This window comes from Chiroxiphia lanceolata, chromosome 12 (assembly GCF_009829145.1).
Source record: "Chiroxiphia lanceolata isolate bChiLan1 chromosome 12, bChiLan1.pri, whole genome shotgun sequence".
Taxonomy (NCBI): domain Eukaryota; kingdom Metazoa; phylum Chordata; class Aves; order Passeriformes; family Pipridae; genus Chiroxiphia; species Chiroxiphia lanceolata.
Genome location: NC_045648.1, coordinates 6,391,516 through 6,417,565, shown reverse-complemented (window position 1 = coordinate 6,417,565; position 26,050 = coordinate 6,391,516). Strand labels below are relative to the sequence as shown.

Genomic DNA, 26,050 nt, shown 5'->3' with positions numbered 1-26,050 from the left:
GAACTGTGTGACAGCAAAAGCGCACAACAGTGTAGAGAAGAGACTATCCCCAAGTTTTCCAGGAGCTCTCTGTGTGTCCAGGAGGGAACAGCTGCTCTCTGTGAGAGGTTTGGGACGTACTGTGTATTTGTGCTGTTCTCCTCCATGTCAGGAATATTTGGCTGATGGATCGTGTGGTTCAACATTCTCCTTCACACGCCCACAAACCACCCTCACTTTGGTCAGAGCAGCAGCAAGGGAAGGAAGGAGCTGGCCAGGTGTGCCCTGGCAGGCTCATGGTGCTGAGGGGGGCTGGGAAATGCAGGCAGGTGCAACTCTTTTCTTCTTTTTGCTTGGCATCGAAACACTCTCTAATTATTGTGAGGAGCGAACAGCTTGCCCACTTTTACACATACCCTGCCCCCTGCCTGTAATTTGGATTGTCTTTGGAAGAACGCGCCTCATACGTGTGGGAACAGGGGGGAACAGATTTCTCTCACCTACAAATACTGAGAAATTCCAGAAAGAAAACACAAAATGTTCATTAGGTGAAAAGGAAGAATATAATACTATTGGCAAAAGGACAAAAACCCCAAACCCCGTGCTGTTTCTTTGGACAATAAGTTTCCAGCATCGCAGGTGAAGGGAGATAGAAGCCAAGGGCGGCTGGGAGCTGCTATGCCTGCCAAAGGCTTCTGAGAAAGATGTTTGCTTCTTGAGCAGTCCCATCTCACTCCTCTAGTTATCCTTATACAACCTCCTGCAGCCAGGAGATGCTGAAACAAAGAGATGTCGGGGCAAGGATGAAAATTCAGCAGTTTCTCACTCCCGATGCTGCGTGGCTCTCGTTAGCCCGTTCCTCCTACCCTGCAGCCACCCCTGGTCGCGGGTTTAACTGCTGTTACATCCCTGTCACCTATAAGATGTACGGCTGGAGCCTCGTGCCCGGCGGTCCTGCGGGATGCCGGCGGGCGGGAGGCGGACTCGCCCCGCTCGCCTTGGCTCGCTCCCCGGTCGCCGGCGTGTGCTGCGCGGTGAAGTATTGCTGTTGTGAATGGTCTTGGCACTTATGTTTCCGAACAACCACCTGGTTCCGGGCTGCTGAACTTTTCCTGCAGCCCGGTGGCGCCTATGTTTCCATCCGTCGCTCCGGCTCTTTGTTTCCCTGGAAGGAAACAAAAGACACGCTCGCGGTCTGTCTTGGGGAGCACTGATGCGATCGCAGCCATTTCCTCATCCACCCCCGGGACAGGGGAGAGGGACAGACCTCTCCCCACAGAGGAAGACAAAGGACTCGGCATCGAGTGGGATGATTATTGCCGGTGGCGACGAGGAAAATTCTGCTCCAGTTTAAAGGGACTCTTTGTTATTCTAAGCGTGCCTTAGCAGTTCTGCAGGGGTCCGGCTGTGTCCTGATTGTCTGTAGAGGGAGCTGGTGACCCGCTGCCACCAGGTGACTTCTCGAATTAGCGTCTGAGCCATCTTAGGGAGCACTTGACACTTGGTAATGGGCTGGTCTTAATATGAGTCAACCTTTTCCCTGCTAGCCCAGACCACATGCCTTTCCATTCTGATTACAAGAGGAATTATATTCTGCTCCTTTTAAGTGACGAATTGGAGTCTTTGATATTGCTGCCCTGACTGGAAGCTTGTCAGTAAATTGCCACTTTTTCCTCATGTGCCCTTTTCTAACGCCTACCTTTCAAAGGCTCGGGAAAGGAGATTTTGTGTCCTTTATGGTGCTTGTGTCCTGATGTGCTTGCTCTGAGTGGTCTGTAGTGGGCTATAGTCGTAAGGCTTCTTGTCAAGGTTGGTCCGTGGGGTATAAAAGTCCTGCTTAGGTCTTGTAGCTTGTGATTTACTGCTCCTAACTGAGAGTTAGTCTAAGACTTGCTCTCCACCAGGAAGTTTTGCTGGAAAAAGTGCTGTATTCTACCAACATACACTTTTGTGCGCTCGCACAGCAAGTGCATGCTAGCCAACAATTATCCAGGTTGGGCTGGGGGAGGAATTGCTCTTGGCAGGACAGAAACCCACAGACACCCTGGAACTATTCATGTAAATGGAGCCAAAGGAGACCTTTGTACTCGCTGGGTATGGCAGGGCTCTAATAAAAGCTCCGTGACGCATCGGGCTGGAAAATAAAAGCAGTGTTGGAGCACTGATTTAAGTAAGAAAATACTTAGCGTAGGCTTTCATTGCAACTCTACTGACAATAACCTGAACTCCAGCAGCCGATTTCAGGTTGGCTACAGAGCTTCCCCTCCTCTCCATGAAACACTCACCTCCTGTAGCCCTGCAGGCTCACAGGGGGCTGCCACAAAGACGTATTCAAACCCCTGTGTTCCTGCCTAGAGCACGCTGAAGGAGATGAATCTCCACAGCTTGTTTCCTTAAACTGAGCTCTGAGGGAATGGCAGGAGCAGTGGTACCTGCAGGGAATCGGTGTCCAGCAGGAGGGCTGGGAGTAGCAGGATGGGAAGCGCTTGCAGACCCCCAAGCAAGCCAGTGGAACAGAAAGAAAACCCACAAATAAGGGATTTCCATTACAGCTGGTGAAAAGTTACTCTTCAGTCCAGTAGTGATTGTCAGCAGCTTGCAAGACCCCCAAGGAGGGAATTTCTGAGCTTGCTGGTGAGGAGGGCAATAGCAGTAGTAGGAGGTTGCACATCACCAGCCAGCCCTTCTTGGGTACAGAGTTGTGGAAGACAGGCCAGTTCGTAGACTAGAGCAATGAAGAGAGAGCAAAGTGGTTCCCAGAAGGGCTTCAAGTTTCCCTTTTGCCCAGGTGGGCTTTTTGTTTCCCATCTCTAACCCCACAAATGCACAATTCTGGTTGGGAAGGCAAAGGAAGCCTTTTTCTCCCGGCAGAGAACAAGGAGTTTCAAATGTTGGTTCATTTAGCGAAGGCTTGTTGAGCAGCTAACGGCGGGGTTAAGTGATTCAGCAGTGCTGTGTCTGCTCCTCTCTGCTGCTGCTATGCTCGTGGGCAGAGAGGGAACCCTGGGACCACAGCCAGCAGTGACACAGCAGATCCCACCACCACTGTGAGCCTTCCCAGCCTTTCCCAGACATGGATTAACTGAAGGGGTCGGTTTTCTCTTGTGTGACAGATGTGCTTTTGATCTTCCAGGAAAGCATTTAACAGGAGCTCCTTTATCGTTCCTTGGGCTTTCAGGCTGCCCTAATGATAAGACAAGAGGAAATGGGAAGTTTAGATTGGATATTAGGAAAAATTTCTTTACCAAAAGGGCTGGCAAACATTGGAACAGGCTCCCCAGGGAAATGATGGAGTCACAATCTCTGGAGGTATTTAAAAGACATGTAGATGTAGCACTTGGGGTCATGGTTTCATGCTGGACTTGGCAGTGTTGGGTTGATGGTTGGACTCAGTGACCTTAAAGGTCTTTTTTAACCTGTATGATTCTATAGTTCTATGATTCTGCAAGTATTTTGCTTTTTCATCCCTGAGAACAGCACTACTTAAATACATCCACAGGTATGGTTGCTATAAAAAACAATTGTTCCAAACCAGACTTCTAATTGCCTCCCTCATTTATTTTCCCTGGGCCTGGGTCATCCTCAGCAGTAAGAAATAATCCCAAAGTACAACATTAGATAATAATTATTTTGCTATTTCTCTGGTTTCCACCCCCAGTTGCCTCTGGAAACAAGGAAGTTCCTTGGCACAGTAAATTCACTGTTGGTGCAGAGTTTCAGGTGTCCTTCAGCAAACACCACAGCAGAGCAGGCTCGTGTCACTTGCTCAACCCCTTGCAATGCAATAGAAAAAGGAAGAAAAAATTAAAAAAAAAAAAAGAGTATCTTTACAGCTCCTTTTTATTTGTGTTCCCACTGTAAATCCTCGTCTGGCTGCGCAGCAGCCTTGGTGGTGGTGGCGGCCTTGAGAGATGCATCTTCATCAACAGCAGCAGCACTGGCTCCAATTGGGGAGTGAAAGGACTGATCCAGGGAGAGAGGCATGACACTGCTGAAACCTGCCAGAGCAGTGGCGATGGTGCGGGGTGAGAGCTCTTTCCAAACTTAAGTGCTGGACTCTTTCTTGTTGCTACTGCAGATCAAGTCCTTGTTATTGCATACAGAAATCCACTGGGAATATCCCAAACAAACACAAAACCCACTCCAGGCTGGCCATCTGCGTGCTGAGCAGGCTGTTCCTCTCAACCAGCCCTCTTCATGGGCAGGGCTGCTTTTAAAAGCACATTTTGTCCCAGTCACGCAGAGTTTTGAAGTGCTCCCTCAAGGCCCCCTCAGTCAAACAGTGTCACAGTGGGCTCCAGGTATCACCTGTTTGTCTGGCAGCTCTGGATCGAAGGATGGTTCTAATGCTGTGACCTGTCACCTCCAGCCCAGGCTTTACCAGCACCTTCAGGAATATCATCCAGCTCTCAGCCAGCAGCTACAAAAGGGGACATGTTTCCCCTGCAAGGTTAAGCATCGTCATGGGGCATGTCCAGCACCTTTTCAGACACCCAGAAGCACACTCGACTGCCAACCAGCAGCTGCTCAGTTGGTAATTAAACTTCTCCTTCTTACTGCTGCCTGGATTTCCACAGTGTAGCTTTATGAGCTGGGGGAGGAGAGAGGAGGTCGAGCTCTGAAACCACTATTGGCTTTTTGATATTTGGCAACTTGACTTTGGCATCTGGGGACTAAGTCCCTGTGAAGGTCCTGGGACAGCTCCATTGCTGGTTGTGGGGTGTAGATCTCATCCAAGCACTCCCAGCCCTCTTTGTGTAGGCAGCAGATGTTATTTTGAGGATGCTCATACAGAACTGCCCCAGGAGGATGTCACTGCCCAGAAGAGATCCTCAGCATCCACACCAACAGAGATGGAAGAAACCACATGAGACCTTGAGTATTCCAAGGGGCTGCACAGAGCAGTGGGAAAAGAGGCAAGAGATGGGTGTAGGAGGATGAGCCCATGGGCCCACAGCCCCTCAAGACACTATATCTTTTCATGTTTTACCATTCCCATTTCCCAAGGTACGTGGCATCCAAGACGCTGCAGAAGCCACTGGGATTTCTGGCTTTTGGGACATGGATGCTCAGGGTGACAGGTTCTGCTGCAAGAGTGATGCTCTGCTGTTTATGCTCCCTGGTGGAAAAAATTATCTCAGGAAAAATGTATAATGTAGACATGTTTTGTAAGCAGTGAGGCTTTTGTCTCAGCTCCTTTCTAAGTCTTCCCTGAGCTCTTGGGTTGTTTCCTTTCTCCTATCCAGAAGAGGAAAGCTAAACATACAAACACACACACACTGCAGTCTCAGGCTTTTCACTGGATCCTTTTTGCCTTCTTCAATGTCTGTTTCTTTCTCGGCTGTTTCATTAATGCAGTCAATGAAAAGGAGCTGATAAAGTTTTAATGGAAGACTTGAAATGAGGGAGGGCATAAGGTCCTGCCAGTATGGAGGATGGGGATAGGTGAGGTCTGTGACATTTGAGACCTGTGAGCATGTGAGTATTTTGTCTTCAGCGCAGTGATAAAACAAGAACATCACGGGGTGATTGAGTCAGGCCATGCTGATGTTATGGCAAATGCATGTGGATGTGAGGGCTGACACTCTACTTATGTTAGAAAGTCTTTTCTGGCTCAGGAAAAGCTCATGCTGTCTTGGGAGCAGAGCCTGGAAGTCCTGGCCTGTGGCTTCTTGGTAGGCAGCAGCAACCATCAGGCTGCTCTGAGTATCTTCCTGTCTTTTACAGGTCCTTCAGAGCAAGTAGCTCAAGGCAGGATTTGGTTACTCCAGTGCAGAGTGATCCCCAGCAGCATCCTCATGACAGGCTGCCACAGCCTTCCCTCCCATTCCTCATGTCCATTTGTAGTCAGAGCTGCACCATTCCTGCTGATTTGTCTCTGATTTTGTCACATAAGTGTTTCAGACTAATTGGCATATTCCCTGTTAAGCAATAGATGTCTCTTTTGCAAACTCATGTGTCTTGATTCCATCTTGTCCTCAGCAGACACTTGCAATGATTACACACTGTGACTTGCAGCCAGGCAGAGACCTCAGGCCCTGCTCACATTTACGCAGAAGCTGATGTGGAGCCACCATTCCCACCTGAGAGGCAGAGATGCTGAGCACCTTCCACCTTCCCATCTTCTTGTGGTCCCTGGGAAGGATCTTGCAGGACAGGTGGCGTGGTGGAGGTGGGAGGAGATGACCAAATTAGCAAGGCTGCTTTGCATGAGACTGACAGGTCTGCATTTCCTGTGACGGGTAACAACAAGTGCCATGAGCAACAGCAGTTCCATCGTCTGGTGCCTTACAATGAGTCTCGTTGTCTTGCTGGAAGATCACAGAATCACTGTGCATGGCTGCACAAGCACTGCCCCTGCAATTCTTGTACCAGATCTGCATTGGGACCCCAGCTGGGCCAGGTGATGTGTCTGAAAGCCACAATTATGGGCACAATCTCCCAAATGTGATCGTATGACTCGATAGAAAGAATTAAACTCGGGACACTAAAAATAGCACTTGATATTTAGGAAGTTTTTGACACTTGGGCTGCCAAGCTGTGACAATATAATCAAGTGAGATTTTAAACACATTGAAGTGCGATTTTGAACATCTCATCAAGATGTATTGCAGGATCTTCTGTCCCAGCAGACAAGCGCTTTAGAAATGCCTTCCCAATTAATCTCTGCAGAGGGAACCTTGCTCTCCAAGAGAGTGCAGTAACCGCTCCTCTTCATCTCAATCTCCTCGACATCCTGGATGAAAGCCTCCAAAGCAACTGGTGAAATGTCACAGGAATGATCTGCAAGAGTCAGATGTCCCAGTTCCCCCTGGTGTGTTATGAGATGGGATGCAGGAAGGCGAGATGATTCTGGAGCCTATGAGAACTGCATCCCTGGATGGGGGAGTGGTGCTAGGAAAGTGCATGGTGGAATGTCTGAGTACAGGATCTCAGGGTTCAGAATTGGATCTCTGATCTCATTGCTTCTTGTCTAGCTTTGGCTTTTGTTTCTAATTTGCAAGTTGGTTTACATGTGGGGCTAGCCAGCCTTTCCTCTTCCAGTTTGTCTCTCCTGGGACAGCAGAGCATGTTATGGATTTGACCTAAACCCCATAGAAACCACTTGAGTGTCTAGTGAGAAGCTCACAAGAGGACTTAACAATTAATGTGGCCTTTTTGCATCTTTTCAGCCAGACCCTGATGTGCAGATGAAAAGGCAGGATACAATCCCCAAGGAATCCTGTCCAGCCTCTAGCCTTGGTTCCTGCTCATTTTGGTCTCTTGGGACACCTTTGCTTGTCCACCCTGCAGGGCAGGCTGGACCGGTTTGGACTGGGAAGCCAATTATGTCTTTCTCGTAGATAACTTGGAAATGTGACAGTTTTCCCCCAAAAACCCTGCAGTCACATTTTCTGTTCTGAATTTAAAGGAACAGGACCTAGGGTTGAAGCCTGTGTCCTGATCCACATTTTACTGTGAGGATCAGCAGGATCAAATCTATCAAGTTTGAGAAGAGAGGGGCCATCTATATACTTCACTTCCAGGGGCTGGATGGTGTATCCCAAAATTGTTAGTTACAGTGATTTGGGCTCTGGCCATGGCACAGTGTCCTGGAGAGGGGCTGTGAGCATCCTGCTCCACATCCCCTCCTGGCCCAGCTGCCTTGGGGAGAGCCCGTGGGTTGGGAGGGCAATGATTGTGTGAGGGTGGTCCCTGGCCAGGCCTGGCAATGTGCTCATGTACTCTTCAGATAGAAAACAGCAATTCTGGTCTTGAGGACAACATCAGAGCAATCCTTAAAAAGCAAAGTAAATATAAGTTGTGATTTATTATTTTTTAAAAATAGATACAGACTGCCTAATGGGTACAGTCTGCAGCCATCTCAGGAGACTAATGGTTGCATCTGCTTTTTGGGACAGTGAGACCTTTTCAGATCAATTCCCGTGGTCCTCTGAGTCATGTGTCCTACCCTCTCACTCAGCAAGAGCCATACTGGATCTCAATAAGTAAAAAGCAGCATTTTCAAGAGGACAGGTCTGCTGGAAGCCCATAGTGCCTGCTCCTGTGGAGCTCATTTTTTAGTGTTAAAGGCCAAGCCACTTCACCCCCAATGTCCCAGCTGTAAAACAAGGATCATAAAATGCACATAACACAAAAGTAGGTTGTGAAAACCTAATTAGTAAGTGTTAGTCATTCGAACCCCTCAGATAAAAATTGTGGCACTCTGAACTCTCTTCCTGAGGAATTCAGATGGATAAATTCTGCTTAATAATCCCCCAAGGGACTATTAACTCTCTTTTATGCGGAGGAGGGAGAAGAGGGGGACTTGGGTTGCCCAAGGTCAGGAAGAGGCAGAGGTTTTGTTCCACCAGGAATGGGCTCCACAGATGTGGTTAAATGCAGGGGGGTTTGAACAAGACGATCCTTAAGGTCCCTTCCAACCCCACATAATTTTATGATTTATGAAATGTGTGGTTGGGTATGGCTGAAATTCCTGATTAGTTTATGTTTCTCACGCCTGCTTCCCATGTGCACTGTCTACCGCAGATGCTGAGGGGGGAGGAAGGACTTGGGGGGTGGGAATTGCAAAATATCCATGGAAAACACATTTTTTAATTTGTAAGGCTGAGAATATGGACGCATAAAGCCTGTTCTTAAGAGATCCTCTCGTCCAACGAGGCTGTGTGACCTACTTGTTCAGTCAAAGCAGCTTTGATTTCACGTATCGAAATTGCTCGAAGCGAGACCGAACCGTACCTAGCAACAATTAAGAGAAGCATTTAAGAAGTGGGAAACGATGAAAAGAGAAGCAAAAACCCTAAACAGCCCATTCATAGTGGGTGAATAGAAGAGTCTTTGCGTACCTGATTTGTCAGAAATTATTCATCCAAGAAAATTTGGACCTGAAACATAAGACAATTTTTCTTTTCTATCCTCTGATATATGAATCAGTGTCACTTTACATCTGAGCACAGAATGTTTTGACCTATATAATGTTTTAGACAGTGGAAATTCAGCTTGAAAATCTCAAAGCAAAAAAATGAGAAAGGATGGCATAAGCCAGTAAAATGGCATTAGCACATATAGATGCAACTTATCACTGGAAAACATCCCAACAGAAGCCCAAAGAAAAATGTTTTGTAAATAATAGGATTAGGAAGCAGGTTGGTACTTTGTGGAGATGGCTATGCAATCAAACTGATAACAACTAGATTAATAAGGCAATTCAATCCAAACACAGTGTAGCACTAGAAAGCTTTTCAAAATCAATGCTATCTGTACTATTTTAATCGAGGCTGGTCTTTGCCTTTCGAAGCAAAGAGATTTGAAATTCCAGGTCAGCAAGGTATAATAAAATGGACTGATTTTTTTTTTTTTAACAGGTGCTTCTTAATTAGTACCTTCCATTTCTAAATATTTTCCTCTTCCCAGGTGGGGGAAGTGAAGGGGTGTGGTGGTACTGGCTTGCCTGTGTTGGTAATGAAGTGTGGCAGACTTTGGAAAATACCATGCCTAGCTCAGCTATGGGTGTTTTGAGCAGCTGTTTTGTCTGGCTGGAACCCACCAGTGGGCTGAGCTGAGCAGGGTGGCTGGACAGGGCAGTACACCCCATGGCATCATATGCACAGCACACATTGTCTTGGACTGTACAAAGGGAAATTGTAGGGAAAATGTTCTGAAGTTGCAGTGTAGGACACAAAGCACCATAAGGCTGATAGTTTTGAAGCCACAGGAATGTTTTAGGATTCACTAAACCAGCTGAGACCTTCAGCCAACTATCATGTCCCAGCTTTGGGCAGTATCCATGGCTTGGAGGGAGAAATCAAGACTGGTACAGGGAGCAGTGTCTTTGCCAGCATCTAAGGTATCTGTGAAAGCATCGTGGCTGCTGCTGGCCAGCAAAGCAGTGAGCCCAGTGCCATGGAGCAAGGCATGGGAGGCAGGTTAGCAGAGCCCTGCTCTCCTCCACCAATGAGCCATCCCCTCCATGTTTGTGTATGACAGCAGAACACTTTGTGCTCTGTTTACATTGCAATATTTTTGCTTTTCACTGTGTGTGAAGGGCAAAGAGTAACCCCTGAAACTGTCCTTGAGGGGTTTCTCAGCCAGAGACCTGGCAGCCAGTCTCCTTCCCCACCATACTGCACAAAGTCAGCTGGGAGATGTGCTTTCAACTTGCCTACCTCATGTCCAGCTTCTCCAGCCTTAATTACAGAGGAAAATTTGCACAGATCTGTCACTGGGGGCATGTAAGGCTAGACTAGATAAATGCATTTGAATAATATGTTGTGATGCTTTGGATCAGTCCTGCTGTAGCCACAAAACATGGATGAGGTGGGAGCTAACAAGTCTTCTCCACTTCCTAATTTCCCTGGTATCTTTTTTTTTCCTTTCACAGAGATTGTGAACTGGCACTTATTTAGAGAAAAAAACATTTCTTTTTGTAAGCATTGTCTGTCCTACAGCAAGTGTGAAGGAGTGTGAATCCCATTTGGAAGGCTCCTTCAGAGGAGACGTATCTTAGCAGATGCGTGGTTTGCACACTAATCCAGTCTGCTCCCACACCCCGTGGTGAACCCCATTAAAGCAGAGGCTTGTTAAATGCCAGTAGGCTCTAGGAATGAGCTAGCCCTGCTGTTCCCTTGATGCACCAAAAAATGAAACAGCTCGCCGACTCTCAGGTCTGTCAAAGGAAGGAGGAGGGTGTTGGAGCTGGAATCACTCTAACTTGGCCATAGATGGTCTCTGGCAGGAGGGAGGAAAGGGACAATCATCGTGGCATTTCCAAGGGTTTGATGTTGTGTGGTGCTGAGGCCTGTGCTCAGCCTAATGAAGGGATTTATGTCACATCCCGCAAGTCTGAAAATCTTTTTTTAATGGCACCGAATGTTCACACATACTGTTTCTTTTTCAGTTATGTCTAATGCATTTGGGATTTTTTTCAGAACTCACAGAAATACATTCTCCTGAGATACATTTTCATTAAGGTATATATTTCCAGGTAACTGTATTTCTGCTGGAAGAGAATTTGGTTCTCTTTATGAGTGTGTTCATTGGGATATCTGTGCAATAGAAACAATAAAACGGAGCAATGTGGCAGTTAAAATATGTCTGACTCCCACTGAGCATCACAAGGTGAGCAACTCATTCTTTGTGACCCCTTTAAAAACAGCAAGCTAAAGCAAGAAGGGGCTCTTCAGCCAGCTAAATACAAACCAATACCTGTATGTATTTATTTTTAAGTGAGGATACACAGGTCGTGTGAGTGGTGTAGGTTTCTGAAGGGGCTTGGTCCCATCTGTTCTTCATTATAGCATCATATAGGTGCTGGAAACTTTGGCTGTTCTTTCCTACAGGTCATGCTCAGGCTGGTCTGGCACCTGTCCATGTGTGGTGGTGTCAGGCCATAGGAATGACAGTGCTGTCACTTAGGTTTGAGTTCCAGCATGTGAATGACTGTGGTGAGTTGGCCTCGTAGCTTCAGCCAGGTTACACTAAAAGTGGGAACGAGAGGCTTCAGGGCACTCATGGGATTGGAGGGGGCTGGCATGGGGTCTTGGATCACTGGAAGTTGAGAGAAGGTGCACTGTGAAGATGAGGTCTCCACAGGTCACCAGGAGGCTGGTGACTCAATCTGGGTAAAATAGAGATATTGGACAGTCTCAACTAAAAGCCGACATAAACACAATGGTGGGAATCTTGTCCCGATCGTTCGGCTCAGTCCCTGCCTGAAAAGGACACCGAAAGTCCCTGGGCATCCTGGAGTTGAAGGAGACCTTCTCAGTGCACTGCTGACACGTGACTCGTAAAGAGAATCAGAGATGTATTTAACACAACTATGGGCTGCACGCGGCTTTGGTAGCAGAGACCAGATGTCTTTGATGGCTGGTTAGATCACGCAGGTATTATTAATTGGGCTGGCTCAGAGATTTTTAGCCAGAATCATTTTACAGTCACAGTAGGGCAGCAGTGACGGTGGATAAAAAGCCCTTCAGAGTCATCGGGACATCTCCCTTCTGGATGGGGTGGGACTCGAGTGGCGTGGCAATCTCTCCACTCGGAGCCCTTCAGAGCAGGGTCTCTTGACTGTTGAACAATGCTTGGCAAAGAGAAGTTGAATTTATAAATAATGCATTTCCTTTGTCTTGCAGGAGTTCTGGAGGCAGAGGTACAATCAGATCAGCTGTGAACAGCTTACATAGCAAATCTAATAGGTTTGTAAATTAGATTTTGTGTTCATTTGTTTTTGCTGTAAGGCAGCTATTAATCTGCTTCTCCTCTTCGCTGGATAGTGCTGTTCTGATTTAGCAAATGTATCTGTTTCTTTTCACTTCTGCTTTGCATTTTCTTAATCGTTTCTCCCCCTCCTTCTCCCAGCTCAGTGCAATAATCATTTGCAAATAACCAAGGATCTGCAAGTTCCGGTGATTGAGAGAATGAGAAAGAGTTACTTATTGTGAAAATAAGTCAGTGATAGAGTTGCTATTTCCATAGTTCTAAGTGCTAATACTAGAGAGATCGCTGTGTTTGAGATCAGAACTCCATTCAGTTTTATCGCAATGCACTCCAGGAACGTCGCTCCATTGCAGAGTCATTCCGTGGCATCACAGCCTCATTCAGTGTCTCCCTCTGTTATTTTTACAGTGATTCCCTGTCAGCCCAGCGTTTCCAAGTGGCACAGTTGAAAAGCTTAGTGACACCATGTGAGAAAGAGTGATATCATTCTGTGATGATGTCACCACCCATGGTCAAAACACAGAAAATGGACAAAACCAAAAATATTGTAGTTATTCCCAAGATTTCTTTACCCTACTTCCATTATGATTTTTGACACCTTCTAAGTAAGCTCTGCAAGACACAAGTGATATGGCAAAATGCAAGATGCAAACAAATCCAACAGACTGGCAACCTCTAGAGAGGTACTGTACAAACACACACCAGGACACTGGCAGCCAGCATTTATAAACACATTTCCTTGCCTTTCTGAAACATTATACTGTGTGAGCCACAATGTGTCCCGGGGAGCACTTTCCCTGTGCTGGAGATATGTTCTCAGGAGCTGGATGTTGTCCATGAGCCTGAGCCGCCAGCTCTGCTTCATCTTTAACTCTGCTCCCTCCTTGGGGTTTACATGCTTTTTATAAGTGCATTTATTTACAAACCATTTCCCAGCTGGAAAAAGCCCTTTGCACCGGAGAGAGAGATTCCTTTTAGCTGATAGTGAGTACTTTGGCTGTGTATTTTTCAGAGTGCTCTGTTGTGTGAAAGCTTTTTCAGATACACGCACAGCTTCCTGATGAGATGCTTGGCTATTGTTTTTGGAGGGCAGCTGGCTGGAACCAAATATTTGGAGACTCTTTCAATTCATGCCATTTGATTTAAAAAGCACTGAAGTGCTGGGGCTGATTTACTTCTTAGAGCAGGGATTAAAAGCTGGGTTCTCCCAGTGATCATCTCCAGCATCTAGCTGTTGCTCATTTCTTGGTCTGGAACAGGCGATACGGGTGCTGAAATCCTCGTGCTCAATTCTAGCCAGGGAAGAAGTTTCCAGCAAGCCAGGCTGCCCCTGATTGGTGCAAGATGCTCACAGCCCAGTCTCACAAGCAGCACCCAGCAGCTCAGCTGAATTAATTTCTGCTTTGGGTGGAGTGAGGGTTGCACCTCTGTGACGAGGATTTTTATCCTCTCCGGGAGCTGAGCTGGCTCCGCTTTGGGATCCGAGTGGGATTCCAAGAGGCAACAGGGCAGCAGCCTTGGCTAGGAGAATTCTTAGTGAATTCTGGGGGCTGCCTGGGGTGTCTTGTCTGTAAGTGTCCATCTGCCAGCCTGTCTTTGCAGAGCCTGTGTGTGGGTTTTTCTGCACACCTTTCTGCAGCTCGATGTGTAAGAGTGTGTTTTCTGTAGAGCTGTGTCTGGCTGTCAGTCTGTGTTCGTGGAAGTGAGCAGGTATTTAAGGATTTGTGTCTGTCTGCTTGAGTGTAGCAGCATACAAACTGGCTTTCAGTTCTTGTTTAGCTAATAACTACAATTTTGCTTTTCTAAAGAAGTTTGAATTCCAGCAGCCAGAGCCAGAAGACAGTGATTAGAAGTGCCATTGGGATGCTAACAGATCCTTCCTCTCTCCCCTTCCCTGATTTTCTTTTCTCTAGAGCTGAAGTAGTAATAAATGACTCTTCATCTCCAGCTGCTGTTGACAGAAGTAATGAAAGCATTAAGCACAACATTAAACCAGCCTCATCCAAATGGAGACACAACCAGACACTCTCTTTGAAGATCAGGTACTGGTAATTACCTATAGGACAAGAGACAGATTTGGTCTTCTCCAGTGCAAGCTGGCAAATTGCCTCTGTATATCATCTAAAGAAGTCGAGGAAGAAATAAAAAGACTTATCTCCTGCTGAGCTGGGCTTCATATCTGTAAGTGATCGCTTGGAAGTGAATTTCCAGCTGAACCAGCGGGCCTGGCAGCAACGGAACAAGGAGCACTTGAGCCCCTTGTTTTTCAGGCCAAGTGGAATTCGTGTGTGCAGGCCATGGGTCACAGAGGGAAGAAAGAGAGCCCCTTCCCAGAGTAAACTCAGGGAGCCCCTGACTAATGGTGAGCTGACCATGCTCACCTGCCCCAAGCAGAGATGGGTGGTAAGGGTGGAGATACCTGTTTGTAAGCTGTTGAGCATCTGTCAGATGGACTGGCCAGAGAGCGAGGGCAGCCAGGAGGCAAGAGCTCGTCTTATGTGTGACCCAAGTTATCTCTGTACCTCACCTGATGGGGCTGTTTTCTTCCCTGTCCTCAGGAAACAGATCCTGAAGTTCCTGGATGCAGAGAAGGACATTTCAGTGCTGAAGGGGACACTGAAGCCGGGGGACATCATCCACTATGTCTTTGACAGGGACAGCACCATGAACGTCTCTCAGAACCTGTACGAGCTGCTGCCCCGCACCTCTCCCCTCAAGGGGAAGCAGTTCCCCACCTGTGCCATCGTGGGCAACTCGGGGGTCCTGCTCAGCAGCGGCTGCGGCCCCGAGATCGACGCGCACAGCTTTGTCATAAGGTAGGGACCTGTCCCTGTGCCTCAGTGCAGCTGGGGGGGCTCCAGCGGGTTCAGAGCAGTGGAAGGGGCTGCAGTCCTGGTGGTGTGGGGCAGCACAGCCTTGCGGCCCCACGTGCACGTGTGAAGTTCACTGATGCAAACATCCTGCTGCAAACTCTTCCACCCATCTCCAAGTGCTCCCTCAGTGTTCTTGTAGATGCACCCCGTGTCTTCTCATGGTGCACGATTAGCACCCCCCCCCGGGGCACTATTCATCCCCAGCACCCCCAGTTCTGGGTGCTCCCTCCTCTTCTCCCAGTTGGTTGCCCTCTTGCAAACCCTGTCCTGGACTCTCACAAGCTCAGTTCTTCCCCAAATCACTCCTGCCCTTGAACACCACACAATGCCCTGGCACCACACTTGTGCATGCCCAGGTCTTACACTCCCCTGTGACTGCTCCATCCCCAGCACAGATGTCCCCACACTGTCCTAGGGACCTGCAGAACACTTCCTGAGCCCCACTGGGACACAGCGAAGTCACTACTGGAGGTGTTTGAAGTGGAGAGGAGGAGCTCCTGCCCTCCCATCCCCAACACCCCTGCACAGCTGTTAGCTGAGGGGCTGTAGGAGTCCACTGATGATTTATGTACATGCAGACATTTGTTTTCTGGTGAGTCTATTATGAAGACAGCCCAATCCATCAGCAGCTCACAGAGGCAGTGCCAGCATGACGTGGGAACGAGGATAATGTCACCTCTGCCCCCCATTCAAACCTGGCTGCTCCAGCCTGCATGGTGGCTGGCAGCTCCAGTCTATCCACAGGGGATGGAGCATTATCGTTAAGTGTAACCTGAGTGAGCAAAGGGAAAAACTGCTTATTGCTGTTCTGGCAAAGTTGGAGGAGCTGCTTTCACATCAAACAGCAAAGTGGTAGGAGAAAAGCTTCTCTGATGCGAGGACTGAGATTTTGAGTGGCTTCTCCCCAGCCATGTGCTAGTGCAGGTTTGGCATGGACATGCTCTTCCCACTGTAGATTATCTGAGCCATCAATTGAACCTGCATCCTCCTGAAGAAGGTTTGCTCCATCCAGGCAGCCTTTCCAGCAGGGTTGGCAGTGACCAGTGATGGGGTCTGTGTCCAGGATATAGATCCAATGTTTATTTTTAGTGACTTGACTCCAGTGATGAGTGGCTCAGAAGGGCCCTGTGTGCCAGTAGCTGGATTTTCTTTTAACCATTTTAACCATTTCCTTAGTTTCCCCATCTGTGAAGTAGGGAAAACAGTAATGATGGCTGATTATCAAGGCGGATGGTTAGGATGCAATTCCTGCTCGTTAGATACTGTAAGTGTCAGAAACCACAGCAGAGCATGCTGTGTGCAAACACACGGGTACCCTCTAGTTTTTACGATGCTGGGGAAACATCTACTTGAATCCCACCATCAGCTGGTTCCCAGTGCCATTTGCTCTGTGTCATGTGCATGGCATGGACATGGCTTACTAGCCACAGATCCCCACCCCCCAAGGAGCTGTAGGAAGCCACTGTATCTTGAGGGTGGTTTGATGGCAGTTTATCCTGCAGGCCCTCATCCCTCATCCCTGTTGTGACAGAGGAGCTCATGGCATGTGGCCTGTGTCCACATGCACAGCCTGAGAGGAGGCACTAATTAACGGTACAGAAAGAGATATTTTTTGTAGGTTACAGCCTCCAGACAACCAGACCCTGTGGAGACCATGTCTTGGCATCCCCCTCCCTCTGGTGTCAGTATCACCACCAGTGCCACTGGGTCTGCTGTTAGCAGTGTCTCACTAGGAGGAGAAAAGGGACTTGGGATAATGTTACTCCAGCAGGGCTGGAATTGAGAGGCAAGTGCTTTCCTTGTGTGAGAAAGGCTGTTTTGTTTCAAGTCTGCCGTGGGAACAAAGACAGGAGGTTTGTGGCTGGTGTTATTTTTGAACAGCACCAGAAGAGCCACCAGTCTGTACAAACCACCCACCAGCCACCACAGTTATGGCTGTTATTAGCATTGTCCCAGAGGGACATGCATGCACATACCATCCTGCTGAGGAATGGTGGCCTGATACAGCTCATCATTACTGATTTATTGCAGAAGCTCATTCCCTCTCTTCTTCCTCCCAGAAGTGAGGGTGAACGGGCACATCTGTCACTGGCCCTGGCTTTTGGCATCACACACCCCTCATGCCTGTCACTGCCCTCTCTCAGTCGGTTTAAAAGGACTGTTTGGTGTTTCCCCTCACAGGTGCAATCTGGCCCCTGTCCAGGAGTACTCACAGGACGTGGGCATGAAGACAGACCTGGTGACCATGAACCCCTCAGTCATCCAACGGGCCTTCGAGGACCTGGTGAACGAGACTTGGAGGGAGAAGCTGCTGCAACGCCTGCACAGCCTCAACGGCAGCATCCTCTGGATCCCGGCGTTCATGGCCAAGGGGGGCAAGGAGCGAGTGGAGTGGGTGAACGAGCTCATCCTGAAGCACCACATCAACGTCAGGACTGCCTACCCCTCGCTGCGCCTGCTGCACGCTGTCCGAGGGTGAGAGCGTCTCCGGTGTGCTCCGAGCCAGGATTTCCTGAACTTCCTGAGCTGGAGCGCGATGGATGGGTTTGTGCTGGAGGAAAACAGTGCAAGTTGTTTCTTTCTGCAGACCATGAGAAGGATTCCACGGGTGGTGGATGGTCCCTAGATAAGAGCTGGAGACCACCTTGTGAACAGGGGCTTCCTACTCTGTTCTTTGAGCGTGAGGGCTTTTAGCAATATGCCAAGTCTCAGTCTTCCAGTGCTTTCTTGGCGTGTCACCTTACTCCCCAGCCTATGGTTTGGACTTTCCTTGGAGAAACATGTGTGCACTGAGCTTAGCAATGAGATTTGTCACCTTGTGCTTGAGTGAAGTGCAAGTCTCACACAGGTCCTCAGGTCCTGTGCCAGCCTGGACAGGAGAAGAGTGACATGGTCTGGCCCTGCTGATCAGATAAATAGTGCCAGGTGTTGAGGAATGGGCTTTCTGGGAGGGAAGGAAGGGGTCTTTCTGCTCTATCCTGACATCTTCAGGAGGGACATGTGTGGTGTACAGGAGACCCAGGTGTGGTGGGGATGGAGAGGTTATAAAGGAAAGAGAGCCCTAGAGGTGAGACTTTGATGTAAATGACTTGGGGACGGGGTCGGCTCTTGCTTCCATGCCTTATTTCTGTAGGGAGAGTCATGATCCCTTAGGCGTTTAGGGAGTCTAGGCAGGCAGTGGCTTTTGCTGGAGATGGCTTGTCAGAGTTGTCCTCTGATCCTGACTAGACCCTGTTGATTTTACAGGGTAGAAATTTCCTTGCGTAGCTGGTGCTCCCACTTCTAAGCCTCAGCATTACTGTTCCTTGATTGATTTGAGCACTTGTCCCCCCACATCTCTGAGCCTGAGCTCTGCTGGTCAGTTGGTCAGTGCTGGCTGTTGTCTGTCCCAGCTCAGGTTGTGTGTCAGTGATGGGGGTGAGCTGGGGACAGGTTTTGGGGTCATTTCCTGCAGGATCAAGCCTAAGGGGGTGTTCCAGGGCAGCCTGGGCGGGCTGGAAGGAGTGGAGGCTCTGGTGCCCCACAGGCAGCAATAATGAGCAAGAAGAACCAGACCCTCTCTGGCCTGGGGAAGCCTTACAGAAAACACTGGCTTTGAGGTAAAGAAAGGGAAGGAAGTGATACCACAACTCACAGAAAGGGAAGACAGGAAGGAAAAAAAAAATCCCACAACCCAAATTCTGAACTATTTCTAGCTGTAATTGACTTACTTTCATCTGTCAAAATAGAATTAAGCTCCTGTAATAAGCCCTTTAAATCAACATGCTACTAATCCTGTGCTGGCAACCATTCCCAATGCCAGAAACTTCCCATAGGAAGCTTTGCAGAGGGATTGGCAAGGGTTGGGCATCACTTTCCCATGGGAGAGGAGGATGCCTGCACAAGCGCAGCTGCTTAGATTATCTTCCAACTCATGGTGCCTTCCTGGCCCTCCTGTGTCACAGCCCTGCACATGCTGGTTATCCCTGTGCAGCTCCAACAGAGCAGTGTTTTAGCCACCACCCCTGGCTAGCAGGTCCTGCCTGGCTGTAGGAGGTGCAGGGATTTTGGGAGAAGGCCAGGGATTCAGCACTGTCTCTCGGTGCATGGAACAATGCCCTCCCTCTCCCTTTGGCTTCAAGTAGTGTCTTCTGTTTGCACATGTTGGTGTAACCGTGGGCTTTATTGGGGTCCTGTGCAAGGAACTTGGGTTTGGGCTTCTCAAAACCTACTGGGGCTCAGAGGGATGCAACCAGTCAGACCAGTGAGCGAGTGGAGTGAGTTGGTGATGTCTGGGATAACTATGGTACCAGCACATGGTTGGATGATGCTGATGACAGGCTCTAAGGTCCAGGTTGGAAATACAGCCAAGACCTCCATCCTGTCCTTGGGCTGGTCACCGGTGGGGGGCAGTGGAGAAAAGTGGGTTGTGTCAGAACAGAGACAGAATTAGTGCAGCACTAATTCAATTAGAAACATAGAAAACAGTGATAATCCTTGTCAGAGATTGCCCTCTAAACCAAGGGAGCTGCTGCCTGACCTGCCCTCCTGCTCTCACACTTATCAGTGGGAAAATAAGGATGCCTGCTGATTAGCAATTAATATAATGAAAACTGCAGCCCCCTCAGAAAGCCAGAACTGATGGGAGCACTTCAACACCTAACCAGGGTGTTGTGGCCTGGCCAAGGAACCCACAGAGGGGTCACCCAGGGCTGGGGGGCAAAGGGCTGTGTGACTCTGGGGGAAGGCTGGAGTCAACATTAACCCTTTCCGTGGTGCAGCTTCCTCAGGTGTGGACTTTGATGGATTTAAGAGCAGTAATACTGATTCAAGCAGTATTGAGTGAATTGGGCACAAGAGGGAGGTGGCTGATGCTCTTGGTGCTATTTAGGAAGTTTCTCAGGTACTAGTAGGGTTGTCTTGCCCATCTGCTCGGAGTAATTGATAGGATGTTATTGGAGGTGAAAAGGGAGTCTTTCCTCAGGTCAAACCGACCAGAGTCACTAAGAGTTTACTTATTCATCTTCTCTGACACTGCCTAATTCCTATGATCATCCCTTATTTTTGCTTATGAGGGATATGGTCTCCAACAACTTCCTCTGTGTCTCATCTGTGGAACATGCTGGTTCATAGCATTACACTTTTTTTGACAGATCTGAGATTTGTGAAACAAATAAAATTTGTGCCATGTGGCAATTTGCAGCAGAGAACAATTCACAAAGCCCTACAGCACATCCCTCTGTGCTGCAGTGGGCTGCAGTTGCAGATACGTCCCATCTTCTCTTTTGCTGGATAAAACTACCCTTTATAATCTACCCTGAGTTGATTTGAATATCACAAAAAAATAGGGGAAGTCTTTCAGCCAAGACACGTTTTAGAATAGCACTTTCTACAAAGGCTATTTTCAATTGGCTACATCTTCAATTTGGCTACAAAAGCTCTGCCTTGTCTTCCTTCACTACCAGCGAAATACATTTGTGAGTCTTTGAATCCTCCTTGAACCACAGTATTTATTGTCCTGCTCTGCTTTCCCTCAAACCAAAATGCATTTCAGTGGCAACTGAGCGTTTTTCCTATAATTTTCCATGCATTTGGGGCATTTGTAGAGTGTGCATTGCTGAGATAAGTAAAAAGCATTTGGTTTTGTTGTCCTTAACAGCATCATTTGAGACATTGCCTTTCTAGCTGTGAGGGTGCCTTAAATGTTTGCTGATAGCTTTTTGTGTTGTTGCTTCTACATAATCGGTGCAATAGGACAGAGACTCCTCTTACACGGTTCAGCTCACCATCTTCACGCCAGGAGGGCACAGAGCCTTCAGCATTTCAGTGGAGGTGGTCAGAAGGAAGCAGAGTCACACCTCAGGCTGGAGAGGGAAGCTGTGTGGTAGCAGGGAGCCAGTTTGTGGGGATGGTACCGTGGGTTTTGCAGTGATTCTGTAAAATGTCTCCTGAGCAATTCTTCTGGTGGGCGCCTGGCTGGGAAACAAGCAAGCCCCTTAGAAGTCACGTGTTAGTGTCTCCAGAAAGTCTTGTAATAGTCCTTATTGCCAAGCAGCTTTTGTTAGAGAAATAACATGAAATGCGGGAAGAGAGGGAAAATAATTGTGTCTGGAGGTTTGCCTGTCACTCCTTGTAGAGAATTCACAGACACGTTGCACTTTGCCTTGTCTAATCTGGTCTAGCATTTCTCACTGTGTCCATCACAAGGGTCTCTTGGCAGTATCCAGTTCTAATCCTGTAATGTTTTGCTAAGGGCTTCTTGAAAGAAAAAAAAAATTAAAAATCAATAAACCTTCCAGCTCCTTGGCTTAGTCTCCCATTAGGTTTAATGTCCAAATAGCTGTGGCAGTTCAGGACAGTGATCACCCTGCTCAGGGTCCATGGTGCCATTCTGCCATGTCTCCTCAGCAGTACAGCCTGGCAGGGCATGAGGTGGATTCATCTTTACCTTGGATGTCTGCCTGGGTCCTCACACCCAAACAGTGGTTAAGCCTTCGCTGAGTTTTCAGGGCCAGATGCCTTTCCATCCATCTGTGTTGGAAAGCTCCCTCCTCACCTTGTGTTCTGGTTATGCCAGATCTTTTCCAAAGGCTTTTACCTGCTTATAGCCACACAGGACAATCATGTGCAGATGATTCTCCTGACCTGTTGCTTTGACTGCACTCTTTTGCATCCCTTCACGGACTCTTTTTTTCTCTAGCCCATCAAACCTCAGCTGCTGCTTTTCCTTTTCACAGCCTTCCCGGCTCAGCTTTTCTAACCCTCTGTCTCGAGATTGGTTCTGCTGTGTCCACCAGCATCACCCACCTGCAGATTTTCTAAACCACCTACTTCATACTTCCTCCCTTTCATGCTTACAGGGGCTCCTCTACCTGCCCTGGGGTCTCGTGCCTTAAAGCCCTTCCTCTCTGGTTCCATGGACAGGTTAAGGACAGCGGTCCTGAGCTCAGGTGATGGAACAAGGTGGCCAAAGGGTGTAGGGGGAGAAAACAGCCATTCACAAGTGTGTGACTGGAGTGGGATGTGGGGGGAGCTACGAACACTCCGTAAAGTCAAGTGTGGGTTAGGTCAGTGGATATCCTACAAATAAATCCTTGTGTGAGCAATTATTCTCACCCCTTCTGTACTTGAAAAACATTGTACCCAAGCTTTGGTGTGTCTACACTGGGATTCCAAGACCGTTAATTTGTTCCATTTAATTGGGAAGAAGTTTTAGTCTTTTCTGTGTCAAAAGAAGGAATCTGACATAGGTAGGAAAGGGGAAATGAATAGGGTAGTTCTCTTCCTAGTTGCTTTCCTCCTCTTCTGTCTGTTTTCAGATGCTCTAACTTATGGATGTTGAGTATCATATGTGTTTGAAAGGGCTTCACAGAGCTCAAGACCTGGGGGAGAAGAGAGTCGTTTATCTGTGATTCAGCATTGATTTGCTTGTGCTAAGTCACCAAAAGCAGAGCCAGGCCACACAGTAGGAATTCAGTCTGGACAGGGAGGCTTGGTTTGGTGTTTGGGCTTTACCCAGCCTGGGGATAAAGCACAGCTCTGACTCCAGATCTAGCTTTTGGAGTCAATGTTAGCATGACTCTGGGTGGGGACATGCCCATGCCTGCCTGTCCAGCACACATCTCATCACTGTACATGGCTCCTGGCTGTTTTGGTGCTGGTGACAGACTGGATACCTGGACAGAAAAGGGCTGGGAAGAGCTGGATGGGGGGATAGCAGTTGCTCCCTGGACTGCAGCACTTCATCTCCATCCACCCAGCACCAGGATATGTGCTGTGCCCTGCCAGCACCAGCAGGTCCTGTCCCCACCTGCACCAACGTGAGTGTGGAGCACGGTCGGGGTGCTCGCTCTCATTATCTGTGTCTGGTTTTTCCTGAGTATTACTGGGAGCAGGATGTGTGTGGCAGACTGATAATACGCTTCTGCCAGTCAAGGACTAGCACCTCCACAACAGCTTGTGTTTATATCACACTTTTATGAATAAGCTGTTTTAAAAGGGTCTGAAATTGCATTATTTCAGCTATTCTGATTTGTATCACTAAATAATGCAGCTGATACTGCTGAAATTTGATTTCTTAGTTGACCTGAGTCTTTTATTCATTTCATCAGGGCAATGGATTTTCTGTTCATTTTGTCTTGCGAGTTAACCCTTACCTGGAGGATACAAATTATTTTAGGGTTTTTTCAGGCATGTCAGGAGGTGATGGGTAAGCACAGAGCAGGACCCTGCCCTCGCTAGTGGTCCTCAAATGCTGCCTGCATGGAGAAGTTTTGCATCCAGCGTTTCAGCCCAAATCCAGGCCAGGCTTGGCCCCCCAAATTCAGTGATGCTGGGGGAGGATGAATGTTGTCAGTGAGGTGATGTGCACATTGCTCCAGGTGTGCAATGGGGAGGCTGCCACCATCCCTGTCTTGTGTGGCAGCAGTGGCTTCCTAGGGGCAGTTTCAGAGTGTTGTCTCCTGAAGGATTCTTACTGGGCTTTAAGGTCCAAATACAGCAGTTGCTTTCCCTATGGCTTCAGAGCAGCCCCCTCACAGGAGATGTACACCAATGGTCAGACACCTGACAGCAGTTCTGCTTAGGAGACTTCTAATCTCCAGTTGATGATTAGGAAATGAGGAGCAACCAGAACCACCCACCAGCTAGGATAAGACTCTCTGAGCTGCTCTTCTTAAAGTCTCTGTCCTTGGCCTTCATCAAGTCTTAGTTCAAGCAGGTGCTAGGGCTTGTGTCTAGGCTGCCTCCTTACAAAAGATGGCCTTGAAGATCTGATGGCATTTTCCATCTGTCACTATCATGATCCAAAACAAGAGCTGTCTCAGGCAATTTTTCCCCGACAGCATCACGGTTCCTGTTCATAGCCGCATCCCGCTCAGGCTCCCGCCTATCTCTGTAACTGCTTCCACCCCTGAGGGTTTATTTACAGACACAGCACCAGCTTCTGAAGGAGGTCCACGCTGCTGAGAATGGAGGAATTGGGTTTCAGGACTGCTCTTTGCTCTTCTCTTTTAATTGCTGTCTCTTTCCATAAAATGTTTCAGCTGATAGTTATGGTGATTGGTGTAGCCAATTCGAAAAATAATTACTGCCTGCTTCAAGATTATCTTTCCTCCTAATTAAAATCCTGGACCTCGCATATTAAAGGTGTGATGTTGACACAGCATTCCATGTGCGCCCAGACAACCTCATTTGGATTTACAGAATTAATTAGGTTTTATTTCCATCCCCAGCTGTTCTCTCCTGCACCAAGAATGTGTCCACTGTCTCAGTTGGACAGTGGTGGGAGAGATAAGAGGGACATCATCTTGCATAGCTCCGACTCTCCCATCACAAACCAGTCATTAAAAAGTATTTCCCAGATCTCACCGGAGAATTTCCCACTTTCACTGTCCAGGAAAAAAATTGCAGGTGCTGCTGCATGGCATGTATTATGGTTTGGTCATTATGTGTTATGTGTGTCACCCGTGTGGGTGGGCTGGCACAGCCTGGAGTCCATCACCCCTTCCCAAAGCTATGGTGAGAATTTATAATGCTGTAGGAGCAAGCTTTGGACCACTCTCATTTTTGCAGTACCCTGCCTGCAACAGAAGGAAATATGGACAAAAGAGATGGGTTTTAATTTTTATTATAAAAAACTGAATTGTCAGTGTTCCCTACCCGAATATTATTGAGTGAATGCTCACTAGCTGTGTGTGCTGAGGTGGGTTTGCCAGGTTGGTTTTTGTAGGGCTGCTTTTGGGTGGTGGGTTGTGTACACTTGTTGGTCTTGGTAAGGTTTTTTGTGCATGCTGGATTGCAGAGGATGGCATGGTCTGTAGGCTGCTTCAGTGTTTGGTCCAGGTCATTTTGTCACTGTTATTATGCATGAAACCAGTGGTCACGTGAATATCCTGTGCCCATGTGCAAGAGTCATTTCATCTAGCTGTCAGGATCCTTGTATGTTCATAGAGATTTTACAGCCTCTCAACAAAACACAAAAGTTAATATTTTGGGCAGGCAGAAGACCACCAGTATCTTTCTGTGTTCCAGCTGGTAAATTGATAAAAATTGATAAAAGGAGGATTTTAAGGCTAAAGCAGCTTGGACAAACCTAGACAGTTGTCTTCCCCCAAAGCCAGCTGGTTAGTATGGCTTGACAGTTCTTCCCAGTAGCTTCCCTGCTGCATGAGGATACCCTAATTCACAGTGTTAAATGGTTGTGATAATCTCCCATTTCCCTCTGCAAGCAGGAGGTCTAATGTGCTTACCCATAAACTCATCAAGGAGGCTGGTTTATGGCTACCTGTGGGAGCAGATTGCCTTGACACCACAGTGAGCTGTGCTGTGTCCCCACAGTGCAACCCGTACGGCCAGGCAAGCCCAGGAAATGCTGATGCTGTGCTGCTGAGTTTTTGGGGTTTCCCCTGTTGCTACTTTTTCATGCTGGATGCCAAGATGAGTCAGGCAAGAGCCTCCTTCCCAAAACATCGTACTCATCCTTTGCTAAAGCTGCAGGAGCTTTGACACCTCTGGGTGCGGGACCACAAAAATCCTCCCTGTGCCCTTCCTGCACATGCCAAGGCAGTTACTCTGCTTCCAGAATTTGATTTCACCAGAAAAGTCAATTTCTCTCTTATCTGGCTGAGAACAAGCAAGTACGTTTTGTGCCTTGGTTGCTAAATTTTAATGGCTTTCGTGAAAAGCTAATTTGCAGGATTAAGGCTCAGCTCTCCCAAGGGTTCCTGCTGTCTGAGCATCAGACCCTCAGGAGCCCAGCAAAAAGTGCAAATGAGGAGGAAGACACTTCCCAGGGCTCCGCTGGGACTGCAGGACCCGGCTCAGGATCCCAAACGTTGGGTGAGAGCACAGAAATGGCACGTGCTCTGCTCTGCTTCCTCATGTCTTTTATCCAGAGGGCTGCCAATCACTCACTTGAGCTCAGGCCCTTGGAAATATCTGTTAAAAATAATCCAAAGGCTCAAACAGGCTGTGGCACAGCAGGATGAGCTGTCTGCACC

General features: G+C 48.0%; 1 protein-coding gene across 1 annotated transcript in view; it reads left to right on the top strand.

Moving 5' to 3' along the window:
- ST8SIA2 (ST8 alpha-N-acetyl-neuraminide alpha-2,8-sialyltransferase 2) overlaps nucleotides 1-26,050 on the top strand; it is a 32,148-nt gene that overhangs the window by 2,662 nt on the left and 3,436 nt on the right. The window contains exons 2-5 of the mRNA XM_032700450.1: nucleotides 12,114-12,176; nucleotides 14,112-14,240; nucleotides 14,757-15,014; nucleotides 17,253-17,546. Of these exons, the coding sequence (XP_032556341.1) occupies nucleotides 12,114-12,176; nucleotides 14,112-14,240; nucleotides 14,757-15,014; nucleotides 17,253-17,546 (744 nt within the window). The remainder of the gene's footprint in view (nucleotides 1-12,113; nucleotides 12,177-14,111; nucleotides 14,241-14,756; nucleotides 15,015-17,252; nucleotides 17,547-26,050) is intronic.